General features: G+C 38.2%; 1 protein-coding gene across 1 annotated transcript in view; it reads right to left on the bottom strand.

Moving 5' to 3' along the window:
- Positions 1 to 712: 712 nt before the first annotated feature.
- The window catches only part of LOC148029428 (putative serine protease EDA2), a 133,855-nt gene continuing 110,911 nt past the window's right edge, over positions 713 to 23,656 (bottom strand). Inside the window, exons 11-13 of the mRNA XM_087688707.1 lie at positions 14,154 to 14,228; positions 13,967 to 14,044; positions 713 to 914 (exon numbers count right to left, since the gene is read on the bottom strand). Coding sequence (XP_087544833.1) covers positions 814 to 914; positions 13,967 to 14,044; positions 14,154 to 14,228 — 254 coding nt within the window. The 3' untranslated portion in view covers positions 713 to 813. The remainder of the gene's footprint in view (positions 915 to 13,966; positions 14,045 to 14,153; positions 14,229 to 23,656) is intronic.

The raw sequence follows: 23,656 nt of genomic DNA, 5'->3' as shown, positions 1-23,656 counted from the left end.
ACTATTTGGCACATTCAAATGTATTAGACTAACTCAGATCTTTCCCTATTATGTTTCCAAAGCCATTGATGAAGTCTACAAAGTAGTAATGTAGTGCATTGAATGTTCTATTAGCCCTACCATCCTTAAAGGTATATAAAGCCTACACAATATGTTTGTATGAGCAACATAGTCTCCTTGAATGTCAAATAAATTATGTGTCTATATAAATCTTGATCAATCTCATTGTGAACATCAAGAATGAAGGAATTTAAATATTGATTCATGATATACAAACAATAAATCAAGTGCTTATGGCTCACACCTCTTTTGATTTGAGCGACCACTTCAATTCCAACATGATACTTTTAGAGTTCATGTAAGCCAACTTTCTTAAACTATTTTGATCATAAAAAAGGGCTACTCTAGGGCATATTGGAGACACCAACTTTTCCTTGATGCCACCTCCTTTGATGGCACTATAGGATGGTGTACTCAACGAGTTATCTCCCAACATGGAGAATTGCTTATGTGAAATAGTGAACATGTGAGATCAACGCATGTGTCTCTAGTTTCCAAGCATGTTTGCTCACTTTGTATCAACTTTGGCACTTCCAAATATATTTGGTGATCTTTAAATTAATGGTACTTTAGAATGGTCAAGGCATGGTCTTAACCATTGCCTTAAAACATTTCAATATACTTGGAAATGGTGGTAACCAAGTGTGGTTTCTTATTTGTGTTACGTGGTTACATTGACAAGGGGTGAAAGTTATTGGAAATGATGGGAAACTAGACAACAAGTTTGTAATCATACTCATAGTGTCCAAATATTTAATAGTCATGTTCATGGGATATCCAGTGTTGTATGGAATTCAACATTATAGCTCTTGCTTTAGTGACAGCTTTAGGAGATGCACATGCACTTGCGTCACCTACAAAAATGAAATTAAAGTGAAAACTTTGTGAAATCATATGAAATTTTGGAGTTATATTTAAAATTATGAGGCCATTTAAGTTTTCTACTCTTTCTTAAGAAATTTCACATTACAAAGGCTAAACAAGAAATCTCATGAATCACATAATGTATCTGGCAAATCTTAACAAATCACTATATAGATATAAACTAACAACTTTGTGGTGATGATTTCAACATTTGGAACATTTTTTAGTTGAAGACAACATGATTAATAGAAAATTGAAATTTTTTTAAGTGCTTAAAAAATAATATTTGGTATTGAATTTGGAGAATTCAATAATAATAATACCATTTACTTTGATTATCTTATAGCAAAGTAGGTTGCAAATGTAGATCATCTCAAGTTGTAAATTATAAAGAGAATGTATTCAAGGAAATTGACACTATTAGGTAGATAAAAAAGAGTAAGAGCACATATTCCCCTCATAGAAACCCTATGTCCTCTTTAAAAAAAGGCCAACAAATCAACTAATTTAAGCTAATATCCTTTGTCATATCTCTCATTTGTAGCTAATATGTGTCTACTAGACATTTTGAAACATAGAAAAGATACTTATGATAGTAGCTCCTTATCCTTATAGTAAACTCTCAAAGTGAGTGTGGAATGTTCTCTTCCCATTAAAGAGTGTCCCTTCCAAGGAAACATGGAAGCTCAAATAATCTCTCTTGTGAACAACGGGTAAAATGTGGCCCTTCTTTGAGTGTTCGATGTTTTGGTCTAACCATGTCCTAGGTGGTTGAGGGTGAGCTAACCTAGCTCAAATATGTTGTGCTCAAATTTCAGGTGATATCATACTGGTGAGATGGAATAATCTAAGTGAGAATGCATGTCACTCTAACCTAAGAGAAATTTTGTGTAGCTAGATTTGTCAATACACAAAAGACTTAGTTCTAAGAATTTGGATTATGCATAGTCAAGTTGAGACATAATTCAATTGAGTGAATGGTTAGAACCACTTATCATCTGCCTTCTCCCTATTTGATATTTAAGAAATTTTCAAGTTTCTTGAAACATACATTATGAAAGACTATTTTAGGGGGTAAGAGTGAACAACAAAAACAAAAGTATTGATCTCAATAGAGGAAAATAGACATAGATTTGATCTAGAGATTTGAGACTCAATAAAGGAAAATACAAATAGATTTGAGGCCTTCACAACATTGATGAATGACAATAAGTAACACTAGTGGAGTCTCAAATGCAATCAATGCGAAGGAACTAGCCCCATGAGTTATGGATGGAATCAAAACTAGAAGACTAAATAGACCATATGGACATCCATTATAATAAAACAAAGAACTAGATGACCATAACTCCAAGAAAAGATAGTTGCAAAAAATATTATAAACTTTATTATAGTGAAATTGAGATATCTTTTGATGGGCCTATCCAAATCAATTGGACATACTTTCAGCCTATATAGGTGTTTCTCCTTTGTAATCAAATCAAAATTGAACTGAGCCAAAACAATAAGCTGTCCACAAACTATCTACAATACAACAAGAGATAAAATGACTATTTCTTAGCCAAATATGTCAAGGAGAGGGACTGGGAGAGAGAAGACTGCAGAGAAGAAGAAGAAGAAGAGCAGAAGAGAGAGAGAAAGACAGGTACGAGGAGAGAGAAAGACTAGAAATGGAGAGAGAAAGAGAGCAAGAGAGAGAGAGAAGACATGGAAGCTTGGAGAGCAAGGTGAAGGAGAAAGAAGACTTGTATTAATTATCTGATAATGAAAAATTAACTCTCTCTCACCTTATATACTAGCCAGTGTAGCTAGTATTTCCCCGTTATTAAGTCCCCCTCTCTTACAGTCCATCCCCACCGAAGGTTTTTGCCCTCAAAAACAATTTGGACACGTGTGGTAACTCGGAGGGGCCAATCAAAGTACTACTCTACTGCATTATTACAAGGGTATACTGATGAATGAAGAGGTATTATTGTGTATGATAGGTTATGGGGTATGTACGATACATGGGCCTTATTGGGTAGTTATAAACATGAGTTTTGACCCAAATATATGGAGTAAATGCGGGCTGCAGACAGTGGACAGCAAGCTGTTTACTACAGGACCCTGCTATAGTGAATTTGTCATAACTTTCTATGGGAGGCTCCAAATGGGGTGTGCTATACATCAAAACGGAGCTCTCGAGAAGTACTTTCAGCCCATGTATGGTGTGCATTGCTATCCATAGTACAGAATAAAATCTACTTTAAAATAGAGTGCTGTCTGTAATCAATCTAGGAGAATTCACGGCCAGTTAGCTAGATTTCAGCCAAATTTGCTTCTAAAAGACATGGGAACTCTTCCAAAGCTAAAGCTAGCCTCCAAAAAGCTTCCTCGAGTGGTAAACCTTGCCACTTAATCAAGTATTCCATGATCGAGCAAGAGCGAAGCCTCTTTTCCCTTTGTCTTATGACTTTTTCGGGTATGTATTGAATGATGCCTTCTTCATCTATCGGTGGGAGTTCCTCAACATAGTCCACTGCTGAGCCAATGAAGGGCTTCAACTGACTCACATGGAAGACATTATGGATCTTCATAGATGGGGGTAATGCCAATCGATATGCCAAGTCTCCCACTCTCTTGATAATCTGGTATGGTCCATAGAACCTGTGTGCCAACTTATTGCTGCACCCATCTTTAAGGGAGGCATATCTAGACTTAGGCACTTTCAAGAGCACCAAATCCCCTTCTTGGAACTCCAAATCCCATCTTTTGTTATCAGCATAAGGCTTCATTTGATCTTGAGCTCTCTTTAAGTTAGTTTTACACTACTGAAGTAAGGCTTGCATTCTATCCAATTCTTCCTTGCTTTGTGGATTTATTTTATCATTGAAGATAACCACAAGAAGGGGCACCTTGTAGCCATACAGGGCCTCAAAAGGTGAAATTCCAATGCTAGCATGTGTGGAGTTATTATAGGCAAACTCAGCCAAATGCAACCATGAGTCCCAAGCATGCTGCACATCATGACAGAAATGCCTCAAGTAAGTTTCCGGCCATTTATTAACCCTATCTGTCTGACCATCTGTCTGTGGATGGTAAGAAGTGGAAGGGGCTAACTGAGTTCCCATAGAGCTGAAAACTGCCCGCCAAAAGTTACTCATAAACTTAGCATCTCGATCATGCACAATGACATGTGGTAAGCCATGTAATTTGAAAACATATTCCATGAATTGGCTGGCTACTTGAGAAGCATTATACTGAGTCTTTGTGGGAATGAAATGGGCTGCCTTTGTGAGTCTATCCACAACTACATAGATGATGTCCCAACCTTTCTTGGTCACCGATAGGCTGGTAATGAAGTCCATAGTGATGTGTGTCCACTTGCCTTCAGGCATAGGCAATGGCTGAAGTAAATCAGCTGGTTTTAAGGTGATGTCCTTGTTTTGCTGACAAGGCATGCAGCCCAAGACAAAGTCTTTCACATCTCTCCAAAGGCCCTTCCAGTAAAAGCTTTTAGCAATTTTTTCATAGGTCTTAAAGACTCCCAAATGACTAGCTATAGGGGTTGAAGCATCTCTTGCATGCTTTTCTTCTTGAATGGGGAAGCATGAGGGATGGAAATTCGGCCATTATACCATAAAAGCCCATTTTTCAATTGATACGAAGAGTTTTCCACACATTGTCCTTACTATAATTTTTGAAATACATTGTTGAAATCAGCGTCTAACAAGTAAGCCTCCTGAAGCTCATGTATCCAATCACTGTGTAACTCCATGATATCAGAGACTTTACATGCCCACATCCTAGACAGGGAATCAACCACTACATTGTCCTTCCCATGAGTGTGGGTGATGTCAAAGTCATAGTTCTGTAAGGTGGCTACCTATCTCCTCTGCTTCGGAGTCAGATTTGACCGAGATAAGAAGTACTTGAGTACTCTATGGTCGCTTTTCACTCTACACCGACTGCCATACAAATAATGATGCCATTTCTTGATGGCATGAAGGATGGCCAGCATTTCCTGATCATAGACATTCATAACCCTCTCATTTTCAGCCAGCTTTCGGCTCTCAAAAGCTATGACCCCATGTTCTTGCAGCAAGACTGCACCAATTCCTCTCCCACTGGCATCACACTGAATGGTGAATTCCCTAGAAAAATCAGGGCATACCAAGATAGGTGCTGAAGTAAGCAAATCTTTCAGCTGATTAAAGCTTCTATCTGCCAATGCATCCCAGAAAAATGCTTCTTTCTTCAGCCTATCAGTGAGAGGGGATGCAATAGTGGCATAGTGCCGAATGAATATGTGGTAAAATGAGGAGAGACCCAAGAATCCTCTCAAAGAGGTAGTATTTGCAAGTGTGGGCCAATCTTTGACACACTACACTTTTTTTGGGTCAGCTCTAATGCCTGCCTCACTGACAATGTGTCCCAAGTACTCAACCTCAATCTGCATGAATGAACACTTTATCTCCTTAGCAAAGAGTCTATGCTATCTAAGTATATCAAATATCCGCCTCACGTGCATAAGGTGAGCTTCCTTTGAGCAACTATAAATGAGGATGTCATCGAAAAATACCAATACAAATTTTGAATAAGTAAGCCTAAAGTATTTTGTTCATGAGGCTCTGAAACATGGCTGCATTAGTCAAGCCAAAGGGCATGACCAAGAAGTGATAGAGCCCACGATCAGTCCTAAATGCAGTCTTTATCTCATCCCCTTCTTCACGCATGCATATCTGATGGTAGCCGGATCTCAAATCAATCTTTGTGAAATACTTAGCTCCCTTCAACTCATCTAACAGGTCGTCCACCCTAGGAATAGGGTATCTATTCTTGATAGTGATCTTATTCAAATCTCTGTAATCTATGCGCATCCTGAAAGTGCCATCTTTCTTTTTTACCAGCAAGACAGGTGATGCAAAAGGGGATGAGCTAGGCTCAATGAATCCCATATCTACTAAATCCTTGACCTACTTGGCCACTTCTTTTTCACATTTGGACAACCTGTAAGGGGGTTTATTGACCGGCTTGGAGTGGGGCTCCAAATCAATGGGATGATCAACCGCTCTCTTGGGAGGTAATGTTGTAGGTAACTGAAACAAGTCACCATACTCCGCAAGTAGAGCCTTAAGGGCTGAATTATCATGTATTTTTCGAGACTAATCTGCATTTCCCTTGTTTAATTACAACACAAAAATCTAGGAGCATTTCTTGAACTATTTGGCTGTAATAAGCTGAAATTCACTGCTGTTTTTAATTCCCTGTAGGTAAACAAGCTGTCCAGCCCTGAAAAACTCCATGTACAGCAATGAAAAAACCATGGAAATGGTGCCCAAATTTTTCAGCCAATTGCAGCCCAACACAATGTCTATCGGCCCCATATTGAGTGCAATCAAATCCACTTTCTACTCATAATTTTCAGCAAGCTTAATAGGTACAACTAGGCATACATAAGTACTAATTTCCTCACTCCCATTGGCCACTTGCACCCTCATTGGTTGCTGTAAATCAGAGACAAAACATTTCAGCCTGTCCATGACTGCACTCCCATTGACCACTATCTACCAAGACAAATACATATTTCCCGTGAATCTTGCCTTGAAGACGAAGAGTGTTGGGGCTCTTAGATCCTGTCCAAGCATCTAGGGAGATAGTACAAACAGCGGTAGTAGCATGTGAACCATTCTTATCACCCATATTTACATCTACACGACTGCCGCCGGGGTCAAATGGAAAGGTGTCAGCCGGGTCAAAGAATTCTTCTTGCCCACATTCCTCTTCAACCTCATCATTTTCAACAGTGATTGCAAAGGCACTTGCATCCTCATGATCCTCATCAGATTCATCAAAGACTAACATGCTATGTACCCTTGCTTTTGCATTCCTATAAGCACATTTAGATACATGCTTGGCTATATACTTTTCCCCGCATTTAAAGCAAAGTCCTTTTTCTTTCCTCGCTTTGTAGAGGTCCATCGAGATAGAGCGCTGACCACCAAAAGCTGAAGCATTTTTACCCTTGATGTCCCCTTGTATATTTTCAGCTCTTCCTTGATTTGCAATCCTGAAATTATTGTTTTGTCTAGAGGCATTAAAGGTGGGGTATGTGGGGATCTTTAGGGTGCTAAATGGCATATTTCCACCACCATAACCTGCCCCAAACTGCCTGGGCCTTACAGCACTTCTTTGCTGCCCAAAATGTGACTACATAGGTCCTCTTTGCTACCCAAAGAGTGGGGTTGAGACGCCCCTCTTTGTTGTCCATGCTGAAATGAAGCATCTCGGCTGTACTTACGAGAGTACCTCTCAGCCAACTCAATAGCTTTGAACAAATCTGATGGACTTTGGGCTGAAAAATCAATCGAGAGTTGGGGATCCAAACCATAAATGTACTTGTGAAGCTTTGCATCATCACTAATGGACTCAACATACATTGGGAGATTGAGGAATTGGTTTGTGTAGTCACGCACCATCATCCCACGTTGCTCTAAGCCATACCATTGCCTTGCAAGCTTCTCCTTCTCAACCAAAGATACAAAGACTTGAATCATAAGAGCTTTGAATGCATCCCAAGTGTCAACAAGCTGTTGATTTTTCCTCTTTATGTACCGCCACCACATGTGGGCAAAGCCCTCTAAGTGTATCGTGGCAAAGTGTATCTTTTGATCGTCATTTCTTTGCATTATGTCAAAGTAGTCTTCAAGCTTCAAGAGTCATTCTTCTAATTCAGCCAGGGATGATGACTGGTCGTTGAACTTTGATAAAATGATTTTGTCTCTCAACTCCCTTTCATGGGCTATCCCATATACCCAAAGTGGGGCTGATCCATTGGGCTACCAAGAAATGACCCATTGTTTGAGTGATTCCTTTCAAAAGACGACTGAGCATGCATAGGTGGCATGGGCGCGGGGGGTGGCTGAGAGTTACTCCTCATCCCATTGTTTATGGACTCCTCATGCCTTTGTGAGGGCTCTCCTTGCTCAAAGCTAATGTTGGGAATGCCCGTTCTTCCCAAAATACCTTGGGTACTTGCATAGGCTACATTCACGGATGGGATGGTCACTCTTTCAGCTTGCATGCTTGGTCTATCCTCTTTTTCCTTGCCTTTCATTTGGGAATCCATTCACATTGAGAACTTGGCTGCAAGTGCTTCCATGGTAGAGGTCATTTGGCGCATCTCCGTCACCATTTGCGCTTGACCTTTCATTACTTCCCTATGCCTCTCCGCATGTCTAGTCTCGTGTGAACTGAGGGTATGATTGAGTACTCTAAGACTTTCCATGGAGTGAGAGAGGTCTTTCTCTTCAACCTCAAAGTTGGTGTCATCCCTCGGGGTACGCGTATCCCTTATCTGTTATTGAACATCTTCATTTGCTTTGTTTTTCCCCTGTTACCCGCCATGTCTAGGTGCAGTCCCGTGAGACCACATGTCACTGTTTTGGCTATAATTAGAGCTAGACAACTCTGATTGACCTACTTTTTAGTTCAAAACAGAGGCAATAATGCCCTCTTTGAGATGAGCATAGGCACCCATTCCCAGGTTTTATACAGAAAATTTTGTAATCGGAAATGTGGGACTGTTCTGTGCAGTCGAGCACCCTGTCTACACCTAGGAAAGGCATGTTTTGGGTTGTAGGTATTTGGTATGCTCCAAGTGGGTATCTAAAACTAAGTGGGGTTCTTGGCAAGGTCTGAGGGTACTCTCCAAGGTTAGCACCTCAATTCTTGGGAGTGGCAACAACTCTGCAAATTCAAACAATTTCTCTACAGCACCCTGAAACAGTCACAAGAGGGCTGCAATTGGGTTCCTCTTCTATTGCACTGTGGGATTCACTGTTTGCTTGGCATCATACATCACTTTAGCATCCCTTAGCATGTTTGGCATCACTTCATCATTATTGAGCATAAGAGTAAGCATTCCCATGACCATATCCAACAAGATAGGCTCTCATACATGCATAACCACTGTCCTTATTGCATATATCACTGCATAGGTGTATCCCATGATACATATATCCATCTTCAATCCAAGTGAAGCAATGCATTCCCATAAATCACTGCATACATAGTTGCATGTGTATCTAAAGATACAGTTGCTGATACATGTGTTGAAGTACAATCATACATCCCATGCACACAAGAGTGTGTCATGCCATAGTCATCAAAATTTCCATCATGCCAAGTCAATTTCTCAATTTTCCAAGAAATACATGCACCTGCAAATGAGTTTTGGGCTCCGGATCACCGGGAGGTGGGAAAAGTTCCCCCCGGGCTGGGTTGTGCACACCTTTAGGGTCTTTGATGGCAAGGGGGGTCACCCCTCTTTTGTCTTGCCACCTCGCCTAGCATCGGGCTTTTCCTCACCCGAAATATACATAGCAAACATTTATTAATTAAACACCCAGCATGAGATGCATTTTAGGAATGTAAATTTTGGCTTTTCATGAAGTGCATGGAATTGGAATTGGGAATAGGGATAGAGAGCTTACCGGCAGTGATTCACTGACAACTCACCCTTATACAATGGATTTATTAATCAATTCTTGGCTCAGCCAATTCACAAGAAGCCAAACGGGTTATGGGTAAGCAAAAGTATAATCTCAATGAAGCTTCAATATGAATAAAATCCATTCCAATGCCATAGGATCAAATGAGAATGACTGAGATTAATATTCAGCATGCATACAATGTTTGGGACTCCTATTACCTACTTGGACTCATGCATCCTCTCAAACAAGTGAATAGGATTCAACAAGAGGCTTAATGGGAGAGAATGAGAGCCAAGAATTGGTTACCTTGTGTTGTTTGATGAAGATTGCAACCACTAATGCCACTTCAGTCCTTCATGAGAGCTCCAATTTGATCCCGCATGCTCCATAGCTCCAAAATGGTTGTGCTCCGTCAAGAAGAGATGAATTCAAGCTTGGGAAAGCAGGATTCTTCAATGGGGGAAGGGCATTACTTGCATAGACTGATCAAGAGAAGGATTCCTTCCAAATGAGCACTCCATAATGCCTTCTTGCTTCCAATAAGCCTTCAAATCTTGAGAATGAGCTCCAATGTGGCTGTAGCTTGGAGATAGGATGGCTCAAGACCTTCCCATGAAGAGCTCTTGCTAAAATTGAAGCTCTACTTCCATAGCCATGGCTGCCCACAAATGCATATCTTCAAATCTTGCTTCTAATATTCTTCTCGTGCTTCTTGATGGCCAAATCTTGAGCTAGGCTTGAAGAATGAACCCTCGGGACCAAGAAGAGACCAAAATCTTCAAGATTCTTGAGCTTGATGCCAAGCTTTCATGGATGCCATGGGCTGCATATGATTAGGATTTCTGAGATGGAAGGGAAGTCCAAGAAGATAAGAAAAGAGGCTTCAATCTTGCCCAAATGACCTATAAGAAGCTGAGGATGAGAGCCAAGAAGGAGAGGAGGCTTGTGGTGCTTTCATTCTGGCATGGAATCAGCCCGCATTTTGCACCGTGAAATGCGGGGGGCTGCCTGGGGGGGAGAGGAGGTCTCACACAACACTTCCACCACTTGTCCTGTAGCTTAAAGGCTTAAGAAGCCCCTAGGAAGGAAGGCAAACTCCATGGAAGAGGAAGAGCTGAGTTTTGGGGCTGATCACCTCCATGGGAGTTTGCAAGAAGCTTGAGAAAGGGGGAGAGAGAAGAGTCTCCCTGAAAAGTAACCCCAACTAGACTTTCTTCTAACTCCTATGACCACGGTTACTAAGAGTTTACCTTCAAAATGGGCCAAAATTGACCAACGAGCTCCCAAGTTGGTCTTCCTTCCTCCAAACTCGGTCCAAGCCACCATTAATGCTCCTGCTTGCAGTCCTTGTGGTCCAAAAATCTTTGGGAACTCTCCTACTGCTCCCTGTACCTGTGTACCTGTGACTCAAAATTCCATGTGACTAGAAAGTTGTAACTGGGTAAAATGAAGGACTAACTGGGACCAAGAATCTAAGCTCTGATACCAATTGTCAAGGAGAGGGACTGGGAGAGAGAAAGAAGAGAGAGAAGACTACAGAGAAGAAGAAGAAGAAGAGCAGAAGAGAGAGAAAGACAGGTACGAGGAGAGTGAAAGACTAGAAATGGAGAGAGAAAGACAGGAAGAGAGAGAGAGAAGACATGGAAGCTTGGAGAGCAAGGTGAAGAAGAAAGAAGACTTGTATTAATTATCTGATAATGAAAAATTAAGTCTCTCTCACCTTATATACCAGCCAGTGTAGCTAGTATTTTCTCGTTATTAAGTCCCCCTCTCTTACAAAATAAGCTTCTGAAAGGTAAAAATTTGGATCCCAATATGGATGTTGGCCTAATCAAGGTGCAAAAGTCATCCCATAACCTCTTGGATCAAAAGGTATACCATCATAATAATGATCAAGAGGAAGAAAAGTGTCATCAAACTCATAAGCTTTATCATTCAGGTCAAATGGGTAGGAAGAAATATCCCCATAATACATCATCATATCCATCATCCATCAGATCATAACCATCATGAATCTCATGTGCATTCTCATTATCAGCATACCAATCATCATAGTCAATATCAAAGTATTCATAACCATACCACTCATGTTCTAGTTGGTGTAGACCCTGATTGAGTAGTATGAGTGATGCATATCCTCAAATAATCCATTATAAGCATGATCAAAAACTTCAAATTCTTCATTTTCAACATGCTCATATCCTTCCTCAAATGGTCTATAAAGTTACTCACTTACTAAGTAGTCTTCATATGTATTGTCTTCTCCTAAATGATCATGTTGTTGATCATCTTGGTCTTCTTGATATTCATATTATTGGTCGTCATCTTCTTTATCTTTCTCATTAGCCTCTTCTTGTTCTTTCTCTTGCCCATAATAAAACCCATTCTCCACTTTAGTATCATTATTACCTTGAAGAAACAAAAAATTCAACATTGTCTTTGGTTGATTCCAATTGACATGCTGTCCAAGATCAATGGAATAATCTTCTTCCTCATGGCATTGTACAAAGGATACTTGTTGTCCATGGTTTAATTCTATAGATTTAGGCATATCAGTAGATCTTCCATTCAACATGCTTCAATAAAATATTTATAGCTATCTCCACACAAGCACAAATATCCTCATGTTAGATACAAAGACAAATCAAAATGAAGATAACATATTCCTCTATCTTTGTAGAACATTTTTCAAGAAGTTTGACCAATGAAAGCATACTGACATCCAAAATTTCCCATGCTGATTGTCCATCCAATGAAGTCCACAACCACTTCCTATTCAATGGAGGTGTACAAACTATCATAGCCCACTGATTAGCATCAATCTCAACAAAGAGAGTGGAAAGCAATACCAATGTATATTCTAACAGTTGCTCCTAAGATAACTAATTAAGCAATGATACAGATCAATGTGACACATCCCTGCCTTGAAGAGATTGTAGAATAGTACTATTGCTGCAAAAATACTTCATTATCAGCCCACAATTCAGCTTGAGCCTCTAGTTTGTCCATAGTTAGTAATCCCAACAACATTCTTTTAGCTTCTACATTGCATATACATCCTTGTAAGACACTATTATCATAAAGATGGATAAGATCATGTGTTACACCTTGCTGAATCATGGCTCTTGAATACTCAAGCTTCTTGATGGCATCTCAAGGTTGAATCTCCTTCACAACTTCATGCATGGTATGTGGGCTAAAGAGAGGAGTTTTAGGACTATTGTGCAAGGTTTCCAAGCAACAAGAATAGGGCATGAGTGTTATAGCTATTCTTTTCAATCTTTGCAAAGAAATCCTTGCTTTATCACTCAAGAATCGGGTTGAATATTCCCTATCCTTTAGGGATATGTTTTGGCTATCATAGGATGGATTTGAAGATTCTTTGGGCTATAAATAATAGGGTACAAAAATGAAAAGAATAGGGCAACTTGCTATCCATAGAGTTCAAAGGTCATCCCTTGGGTGCATATCACTCCTCCCTATCATTGGAGAATGCTTTGTCCGTGTCTAAGACAAAGTTTTAGGAGGATTTGGAGAAGCATATGAGTCACTATTTGCTACTATCATAAAGAAAAAATTTGATTCCCATATAGGGATTTGATAGGGTTCAATGCTTCCTACTACTAGTGCTTGGATGGTAGGAGCTACCTCATGCCACATAGATGCATAAATAAAACATGAAATTTTAAGCCTATGTCAGTACTTAAAGCTTATGTACAATAGTGATTTGATCTATGCCATGGTGTTTTTTGAGTTATTGACTAAGAGTGTTTGGCCAATCATCCCATCATAAGGGTTTGTACTATTACTTTGTAGTCCATGCATCGGTCTTGGCGGCCTATTCTACAAGATATCAACCAAAAGGCTCTAATTTGACTTCAATTGGTATGTTTGGGCTCTAGTAATTCATGAATTATCTTTCTTTTTATTATTTCTCTCCCTACTCTCTACATCCCTTCTCCATTAAACCCTTGTGATTAGACTTAGACCGTCAACTGTACATGCTCCCACTTCATAGTTACTGATCATGAGCTACATGAGGGTGACTATATGTTCCAAAACTTGGAGAGCATGCGAGGGAAAATGTCATGTTAGATAAGTATGTCATCACTAATGATCCTTCAATAATCGTAGTATGGAGGAACAAAATAGAAAATGTTTCATGCTTGTAGGTATCTTGCACCTCGAAAAAATAAAATAAAACAAAATAGAAAATGTTTCATGCTTGTAGGTATCTTGCACCTCGAAAAAATAAAATATAACTTAACTACACCACTCTTAAAATAAAGAAGCAATTGTACTAGGGTGTGTGTGTGTGATATGTGTGACTAATGTCTTCTACCTACTATCTTGCTTCTATTAGAATTAGTACTTGAAATATCTCAACATTATCATCCTAATGTCATTCCAATCAAAGCACAACTTCAGTATTCAAAAATCATATTGTTTTGGATGTCACAACATCTTGTTGTGATTTTCTACATTCTACATTTCCTCCTTGCACAACTTCCTTTGGCATATATATCAAATTATTACTTGAAAAACATTAGATTTCACACAAAAAATACCTCCATATATATAAGGTGGGCATCCATCAATGTCAACACAATGTGCACAATTCTCACATGTTATTGTCAAACTCAGCTCTGTCAAACACATTGATGCCTATTAGCTAATATGATGAAATTCCATTTGTTATTAATGATCTTTTGCAAACATTGCTAAGAAAAATTTAAAATGTGTTGTAAATCTTACCACTTGGCCTTGAAGTTTGTTTGGAAGCATGGCGATAAGGATCTTGAGATCCATTCAAAAAGAGAATTCTTGATCCTATCACATATAATGCTTTTGCTTAGCTACATATTCATGTACACTAGACTAATATGAAACTTGATTATAGGAAAGAAATCATAGATTTCATGCAATATCCATTAAAATTTGAAGCACATTTGTAAAATAGAACATAATGCACCACAACTAGAGGTAAGGAATGAGGATTGTGACTACACCATATCTTCCATGGGGGGAGGGGGTGCACCTCCCAAAACATAAGCATATCATGTGTTCATGGCTTGGTGGTGGGGGGGGGGGGGGGGGGGGGGGGGGGGGGGGGGGGGTATATTGATTTTATATGTAAATCTAAAAGATTGCACTTGCAAAAGGCTTATATTGCACTTAAAAATAAATTTTTAAAAAATACTAAGAAAAATATGTCATTTTATTAATTCATAATATGCAAGGAGATCAATTTTTAAATGGCCCTTTAACCCACATGATATGTATGGTTTTTTATAGTTGCACCCAAGAGGCATCTTCACATATTTAGATTTCTAGCAAATAATGATTGAAAATAATAAAATATGCATGAAATGCATTGCATATGTTCTTAGGAAAATGCCATAAAACTTTCTAACATATGAAATCTTCATGGAATCTTTGGTGAATCTATATATGAAACATTCATGGAATGTTTGGTAAATCTATATAAATTATAAAAATGATGCATTGCTTTGAACTTGTGCCCCATTTACTTCCAAGCTAAGAAACCATCAATATATGAGTCAACAAAAAAACATGGTCCTTTATTTTGAAAGTATGATACAAATCCTTAACAACATGCATTTTTCAATACCCCCAATTTTCTTGAAAATTGTTGTATACGCACCCCATTATGGGCCCTATATCTATGTCTATTCCTAGGCAATTACAGAACCCCAAAGATCCACCACTATTATGGCCCCTATATGTATATCTATTCCTAGCCAATTTCACAATCCCAAAGAACCACCAATGTTAGGCACCTAGTCCAAGGTTGTTCTTGTGAATATGCCTCCCTATGGGTTGTCACTCAAAACGAGAGGCCATACACATCATGGCCATCTTTTTTCTCTTAAACACTATATTGTAAGAAATGCATTATAGTATTGATTAATGTATGTAATGAAGCTCTTAATAAGTGCTTAGACACATAATTTGGCATATATTTGAGACACAATTTGATGCTTTCATGGCCCAAGTATCTAAGATGTTGGGTCATTTACATGATTATTTAATAGAGAAATTTGTGTACTGTTGTCTCACAAATTTGTGTGCATAGGGATTTGTAGAAATGGCAATATCATGATGCATAGATTATGGTACAAAGCCTATGTTATGCTCTTTTTTCATATTCCTGTATTTTTCCCTGATGGGAAATTATTACAATCAAGGTGGCATGTATATCTAGCATTGTAGCCTTCCTTAATGATGGAGCTACAAGGAGAAGGGAGATAAGTATATACATGTATAGTTAGGTTAGTAAGTAAAATGGGTGGCTAACCACATTGACCTTTACCACAATAACCTTCCACTCAAAGGCTAATGTACCTTTAATGGAGGCAAAATAATAAAAGAATAAGTGAGATAAATATATATGAGGTACCTTCATCCAAATCCTAGCAACTCCCTACAATATACAAACTTTTTAGAGGGCAAACTCTTGGTGAGAAAGTTTGTAGGGTTATCATTAGTGTAAATTGTGACAAGCCTTGAGAGATATGAGTAAATATATGTAGCACAATGGACTAACTTGGAGTGGGAGTTTCAAACTATGCTTTTTCTTCCTAATGCAGCATAGGACTCTCAACTTGCTGTTGGATCTCTCTACTTCTTGCTCACTAGCAAAAGCATCATTTTTGTCATCTTTTTGCACACTTGGTGCACTAGCCCTACATGGTAAAATAATAGGTGGCATTGCATCCTAGAAAGTAACCTTTCTTGTTTCACTTATTGGAGGGGTTGCTTATGCATCTTTTTCTAGTTGAGGATCACATCATTACTACAAACAATCTTTCTCCCTTCTAGATCCTAAAGATGATAACCCATCTCTACAATCTGTTCATAGCCTAGAAAGATACATTTAGTTGATTTTGGCTCTAACTTGTTGCATCTTTCCTTTTGTATATCCACATAAACTTCACAATAGCCAAATATTCTTAAGTAATCATAAGAGGGTTCCTTGCTTGACCATGCCTCTTAGGAAAGCCACCATCCAAAGTAGAACTAGGTGACTTGCTTATCAAATACATAGCAATTGCCACAACCTCAATCCAAAATCCTTGAGTAAGTGCAACATTAGATAGCATACTTAGCATCCTTTTATTTATCATCCCCTTCATATACTCCACAATACCATTTTGGCAAGATTACTAGGTGCAATGAGTTCCCTTTCTATCCTATGTGCTTTATAAAAACTTTTGAATTCATAAGAGATATTCTCCACCATTATTGTTATAAGACACTTAAGTCTCTTATCAAACTAATTTTCTTCAATTTCCAAGAAGTTTCAAGATTTAAAAAAGCCTCATCTTTCTTACCCATAGTGAAAGCCTACACGTTCCTAGTTACATCACCAATGAATGTGTTGAATATAGGATACTCCCTATAGACTTGAAGCAACAAGCCCAAATATGTCATTATGTTATACCTTAAGAGGCTCACTCCTTTTCTATTTAAGTCTTTCTTATGGCTTGAACATGTGCAATTTTCAGATATGTAATGGTCATAAATAGAAAGATCCAAAAAATCAAGGAAGGCAAGTAATCCAAATAAGATAGCGTTTCCATTTCTTTTCTGGACATATGTTCCAATTGGCAATGGTACAAAGATACATTTGGTTACTTGTTACTACAATGATTAATGATCCCTTGTGGACTTCCTATGGAACTAACTCCCAAAAGTAGTAGAGTATCCCAAGTCACCCAATGAATCAAGAGATATCAAGCTCTTAGTAAGCTTGGGCACATGACATACATTGTGAAGATTAAAGGTAGATCCATTTTGAAAAGCAAACTGCACATCATCTACAACAACTATATCTCATACATGGTCATTAACCAAGATGGACTAGTCCATGTCTGCTATTCTTATTAAATAGAATCACTATTTATGAGGATTCATATAAAAAGATGCACTAGAATCAAGTATCCAATATTTAAGCTAGTTCTCAATCTATAGCAATTAGTGTTAATAATGTGTAAAATTAGTATTTTATAATGTCATTGAGGATGTTATATTGAGGGTGCAATCTATACAAAATATGACATGACATCTGCTCCAAGGGACTAACATGCTACTTGTTGCAAAATTAGATCGTGCAAGAGATATGTGTTGGCCACAATTACATTGGAGTATGATAGGTATATCACCAAATCATTGCAAGATATCTACTTCATTAATGTTTCTTGTAGGTATTATCATCATTCTCTTTACTCACAATGTTTCTTGTAGGTGTTATCATCATTCTCTTTACTCACAATGTATGCCTTGTAATATGGAAGCTTTGAACTAGCATGTTGTTGCAAAAATAGAGGCACATATATTTAGGCTAGTTGAGGATGCCACTAGTGTATATGCCGTTAAAGGCTAGTTGTTGAGGATGCTATTGATGCTCATGCAGTTCAAAATAAAACCATGTATAAGAAAGCTAAAGCTTCACTATTTTTACTGCTACCACATATTCACAATCTCTATGTTAGTGGATATCATACTTATGAATAAACTCATTTACTTAAAGGATGCATCATGATTTTGCTTACTACTAGTAAGTCTCTAGTAAGTCCACCCACCTATGTCTCTAATATCACCTGCAACGCAACTTGTATGCCACTAGAATTTTACATTCCTTAATTCCTTAACTCAACCACTTGGTAGACATTGTTTGATCTACCACAAAATGATATAGATAAGGTCTAATAGATGAGTAAGCTAAATATATCATCCCCACAACATGAACAAGATATCTCATTGGATATGGTGGAAGGATGGTAACTAGTCTATGTCTATGGCATTTGCAACACAAGTTTGTTTGTATTTGTTCTTACTAATCATCTATCCTACCAATTTGCAGGGTAACATGTGTAATATTTCCATGTCATATTACATATTGTGTTCCTTCATTAAATATTGCTAATTAGTCATCATATTTCATGGATTCTAACTCATGGCCTTGCTGGAATACACTTTGTATTGCTCAACATTTTGCAGTGAAATGTTAAAAGGTATTAACCTTGAAAAACTTGTTATATTTTGCAATGTTTGGATTCACTTTTGATCTTTACATGTCTTGCTATTGGTTTGTTGTATCATATAGACACATCATTAAAATGATAAAAACTATGGGTTTTGACAAAGGATTCTTGAGTATGATGGAAACATTGTTTTGCAACTCTTTGATTGTGATATATATAAATGGTGTTTGCTCATCCCCCTTTGCCAATGCAAAGTAAATTAGGCAAATACGCCCATTTGCACCTTTAAATATTTTATTAGCAATCATTCCTTTGTTAAGGAATCTTGATAGAAAGCTACATTTAGTTTTTATAAAAGATATACATCTAGCCTGAGATGCCATGTTTTTCTCACAAGTTTTTGTGGATTATAATTCCAATAAAGTACAAGCAAAGAGGAATTTGTGATCAATTTGCTGGATATATACAATCAATTTTTAGAGCTATCTAGCTCTCTAATTAGCCTGACTTTCAACTAGAAAAATATGGCACAATGGTTGATAGATTTGGATTCAAGATGATTGGCATAGATAAGGTCTATAAATAGCTAGGATGACCTCTAAGGGTGTGGACCACAATATGTCAAAGACCAACATGCTAGGAAGAGAAAGTTCTTGAGAAATTAGGAAATGGGAAAAGACTAATGGTGGTTATTAAAAATATTTAAAAGAGGTTCTTAATATGGCTAAATAGAGAGGCATTACTAATAGGAGAGTTGACCTCTCCCTTTTGCAAGTTATATGGACCTTCAAACAAGCATATGACCCCTCAACTAGCCCATTGGAAGAGAATCAAAAGACAAGAAGCTAGCCAAAGTAATTATGAGATGTCTAGATCTTTGGAACCTATAGGAGTCAAATTTTATTTGATAGAGTCAATAACTTAAACATCTAACCTCAAAGAAAATGAGGCCCAATGGTTGATGCAAATGACGAATAATAGGAGGAAAGGTTGTATAACATCTAATTTTCCATCGTAATATTCTTGAATTTTTATGTGCATTAATTGTGGTGCCATTATGTAAGTTTAGGAGGGAAAGCACTTCTTTAAGAAGCAATTAGTTCATTTGAAAAAAGTGATGCTCTTTTAACAAAAATAGTTTCTAAGGACCAAGTTCATGACACAAGGAGGAAGGTAGCAAGGGTGTGGAGATCTGCCTATAAGAAGCTAGGAAGAGACATTATCTTAGTGTGATTTATTAAATAATACCATGTAACATTAGCATAGGTATATAAGGTGTTGAGACTTGTAATTTTTCATCAATTCATTAATACAAATTACAATCTCTTCATCTTACCTTCTCTCTCACAACTTTCATGGCTTCTCTCACCTCTCTCCTATATTTCTTGTATTTTTCTCCCCTCATCACTTGTTTTCCCTTTTCTTTTCTCTCTCTTACACACTCTTTTGTCTCACCTCTAAGTCCTCGTCTTGACCAATGGTATCAAAGTATTGGTGTTTGATCCATTTGATCACAATATAACAACAAATTAAATCCTAGTTACTCAAGGAGAGGTTATATAGCTCTTGGGTGGAGTTGTGCAAAGACCAAGGAGCATTCAAGTGTAGATGATAGCCTAGTTAGAGCTAATTTCAAGATATGGAAGCCAAGATAGAGGCATAATGGACAAGATAGCAAGTCATGCACCAAGAAACAAGCTATTTTGAAGGTAGTTTGGTTAACAAGATGTCACAAGGGCTAGTTAAGGCTAGAACTTTAGTTACTTTTTTTGAAAGAGGCTTTCTCTCTCTTCTCCCTTTAAGTTCTTTCCAAGATTTCATGGTGGGCAACCAAATATATTCATATCCTACTCTCTTAAAGCCACATCTATCTCTCTAATCTTGGGGAAAGTATTCCTAATCTCTTACTAAGCATTACAACAACCAATGATGAAGCACAACACTCAATGGTCTATAAGAGAAGCCCCAAATCTTGCACCACAAATCACACTAAGATTCCTACATAATTCACACTCCAATGACACCTCTAATCTCTATAGGTCAACCAACCATTGATGACTTACTTGCAAGCATTCTTAGTAAGATTGAGCCACTTCTAGCCTCTAATCTTCATCTTCTTTATTAAAACCCCTAAAATACAACAAGATAGCCATAGCTTCAACCTTGAAGCTTCTAATTTCTTCAAGATTTGGTACTTCTCTATTAAGATTTCTACAATTGCACCTACTTAGCCTCTTTGTATGGAGCAGTGTGGGCTCAGGACTAGAATCCCATAAGCACAATAGGAGAAGTGCTACCATCCATTTCCTATAAAGCATTGTACTTTCTCTCTTTTCTAATGCAATGTCATAGTACTTTTGTCCTTCAGTAAAGTCTCTATGTCATTGTCAATCTATACACAAGATTCTGTTTATGAGTCCAAGCTTCCATCTTGGAACCTAATTCACTTGTGTAACAATCAATCATGTCAGTGTCTTCATGAACTCACTCTTTCTCTTCCAACCTCCATAGCTTCCATTTCAAGCCATGTTCTAGATCCATGTTTTTATATGGTATCAGAGCCATGGTGAGCATGGCATACATCAGTTCAGATCATTAAACCCGCCTTCCAGCCTCTCTCCAACTCTGCAGCTCAAGTCCAACCAATGAGTTAATTTCTTACTCTATCTTCACCAACCTTCCATGGTAGCCATAGCAAGGCAATACGAACCTTGCTTGGAGCTCTTATATCTCCATATCCAAGCAGTATCTCCTCACGCTTCCTTCTAAGGACTTGTTCCCCACATCACGAAGCTTCTTCTGTCACCTACGACCTTGACATTAGGCCGTATATGGCCCATCGTTGTGAATTTTTTGGCCTACTACTTAGAATTGCGCCCGCCCTTCATCTTGATCTATGTACACACTGCAATTCAGGGTGCCATCATAGGGCATTGATAGCCCATGAAGTAAGCTTCATTTCTATAAAAAAAGTTTTGGAAATGATGCACTACAGCTCTTGCAATCTGTGAAAAACCAGGCTGCCTTGCAAACTGTAACTGTGGCTACCATAGCCAAGAACTCAAAGCTTCATCTTTTCATTATTTTCTCTCTCCTGACACTCAAATCAAGCCTCTGCCAATCTGATCCACTGAATTTGAATTTGTCCAACACTTTATTCAGCATCAAATCAAGGAGGGGAGATTTTGAAGGTCTCAAGCTTCGAGCCATAAGCATCAGTATCTCTTAATACTATTCATCTAGTGTCTTTTGGCACTTGTGCTTATCAAGTACACTCAAGATTAAGTCTTCTGCTCTACTAAAATCTGAGAATTTTGAAGTTGATTTCATGATGATCCTCCAACTCCAACATGGGCAAGGACTCTGTGATAGTTCTCTTCAAAGTGGTTGGGTTTCACACCTCGCAGACCCGCATCAAGCTCATCCTAATGAAGAAGGGTCTTTAGGCCATCATGAATGGCAAAGAGAAGAAGCCTCATGATGCAAAAATTGTAGTCACTTGGCAAAAGAATGATGATAAGGCTCATGCCATTATCAAACAGGAGATAGATGACAGGTATATCCACCATGTGGATAACTGTGATACTTCACAAGATACATGGAAGAGACTTGACCCTTTGTTTGGTGCACAGTCTAAGTCATCAAAGTATGGTCTCTTGATTGAGTTTTTTAGGCTTAAAATGAAGTCCAACACATCACTTGCCACATATCTAAATTACATGGAAGGATTTCTAACCCAGCTTTCATGAATCAACATTAAAATGGAAGAAGATGTTTGCATTGGTGTTCTGCTCAAAAGTTTGCCTCTTGAATATAATAAGGTGTCAACAACTCTAATCAATATGCCAAACCCTGAGCTTGTTGATATCCAGGCATCACTATCAGAGGAGGAAAAGAAGCTAAAAACTAAGGAAGAACCAAGCACCTCTAGAGATGAACAAGCATTATATGTTGGCAACAGGTACAAAGGCAAGAAGGACCAGCTTTTCTTTTGACTTTTGCAAAAGGACCAAACACACCAAGAAGTTCTCTCATGCCAAAAAGAGGTCCCAAAAGGCCTATCTAGTTGCTATTAAAGAAGAAGAAGAACATGGAGCAAAAGAAGAAGACCACTAGGAGAAGGACAAACCTCATCAGTCCTTCTATTTGGATGGACTTTTTTAGCCTTGTATTGCCTATCCCTAATGCTTTGGACATAAACTTGTAAACTCCTCATGTATCCTTATATTACAGCCTATGTACACTTTGTGAGGCCCCTGTTACAATCTTTAGATGTCCACTATGTTTGTGGTATCCCACTTAGCCTTTTCTACGACAGCCTCTGATGTTTTCCCATGTTTATGGTGTGCCCGCACTTTGCAGGTGTTGCTCTCACTAAAGCCTCTACACACTTTGTACTTCTAGTTGTGATTGAGGAGGGATGTTGAGATTTCTACAATCACTGATGCCAGGAGGCATATTCCACGGTGGATTCCGTGAGGTTTTACGGTGGATTCCGTAAACTTAGATGACCGGGGCTCATACGCAAAGAGGATTCTTTGTGCGAGAAGTTGATGGGGACGCCTGTCCTTTTCGGGCGTTTCATTAATTTAGTGTGTACATGGGTGATTCCATAGCGGGTGATTCCGCAAAATGCATATTAAATTAATAAACGTTTATGAGTTTAGAGTGCGCACTCGTAATAAATTAAGGTTAGGATTTATTTCTAACCAGTTGATTTATTTATGTAGCTGAAGACTGCTAGGTATTCACTTTTGTCGGTTTAATTGTGTTATTTTACTAACGATTGTGAATGCTTCAGTTGATGTGTAGAGATAGCAGCAGTGGCGGAGGAAAGCATTGGAGTCTAGCGGGTTTCCGACCTTTGGATATATTTTGATAGGCGCCACGCCTATATTTTGATTATGTTTATAGAGACATCGACTATTTATTATTATTTTGTATGCGCTTATGCGCCTGGATATGTTATTTTTATTTGGACATTGAGATTGGGCGTGCCAGACTCTTTGGGCACCGTCCATTAGCTTTATTTTCCTATTTTTGGTAGAAAGCAAACTCAAAAGCTAAAAGCTTGTCATATTTTTGTAATTGGGCTATTTTTGAGCAAAAAGATTGAAAATATATATTAAATACATGCTTTGTGAAGCGCTCACACAAGGCATGGGGGAGATTCAACCCAATTTGTCTCTTGTCTCATGTCGTGCTTGCTTTCACATTGATTTTTGTGCTAAAAAGTAGAGTGCTTTGTTC

Source organism: Lygodium microphyllum, chromosome 11, assembly GCF_053477565.2.
Source record: "Lygodium microphyllum isolate KBCC chromosome 11, Lygodium_microphyllum_v1.1.10, whole genome shotgun sequence".
In the NCBI taxonomy this organism is placed as follows: Eukaryota; Viridiplantae; Streptophyta; class Polypodiopsida; order Schizaeales; family Lygodiaceae; genus Lygodium; species Lygodium microphyllum.
The sequence above is the reverse complement of the archived record's forward strand: the minus strand, read 5'-3'. Positions and strand labels throughout refer to the sequence as shown.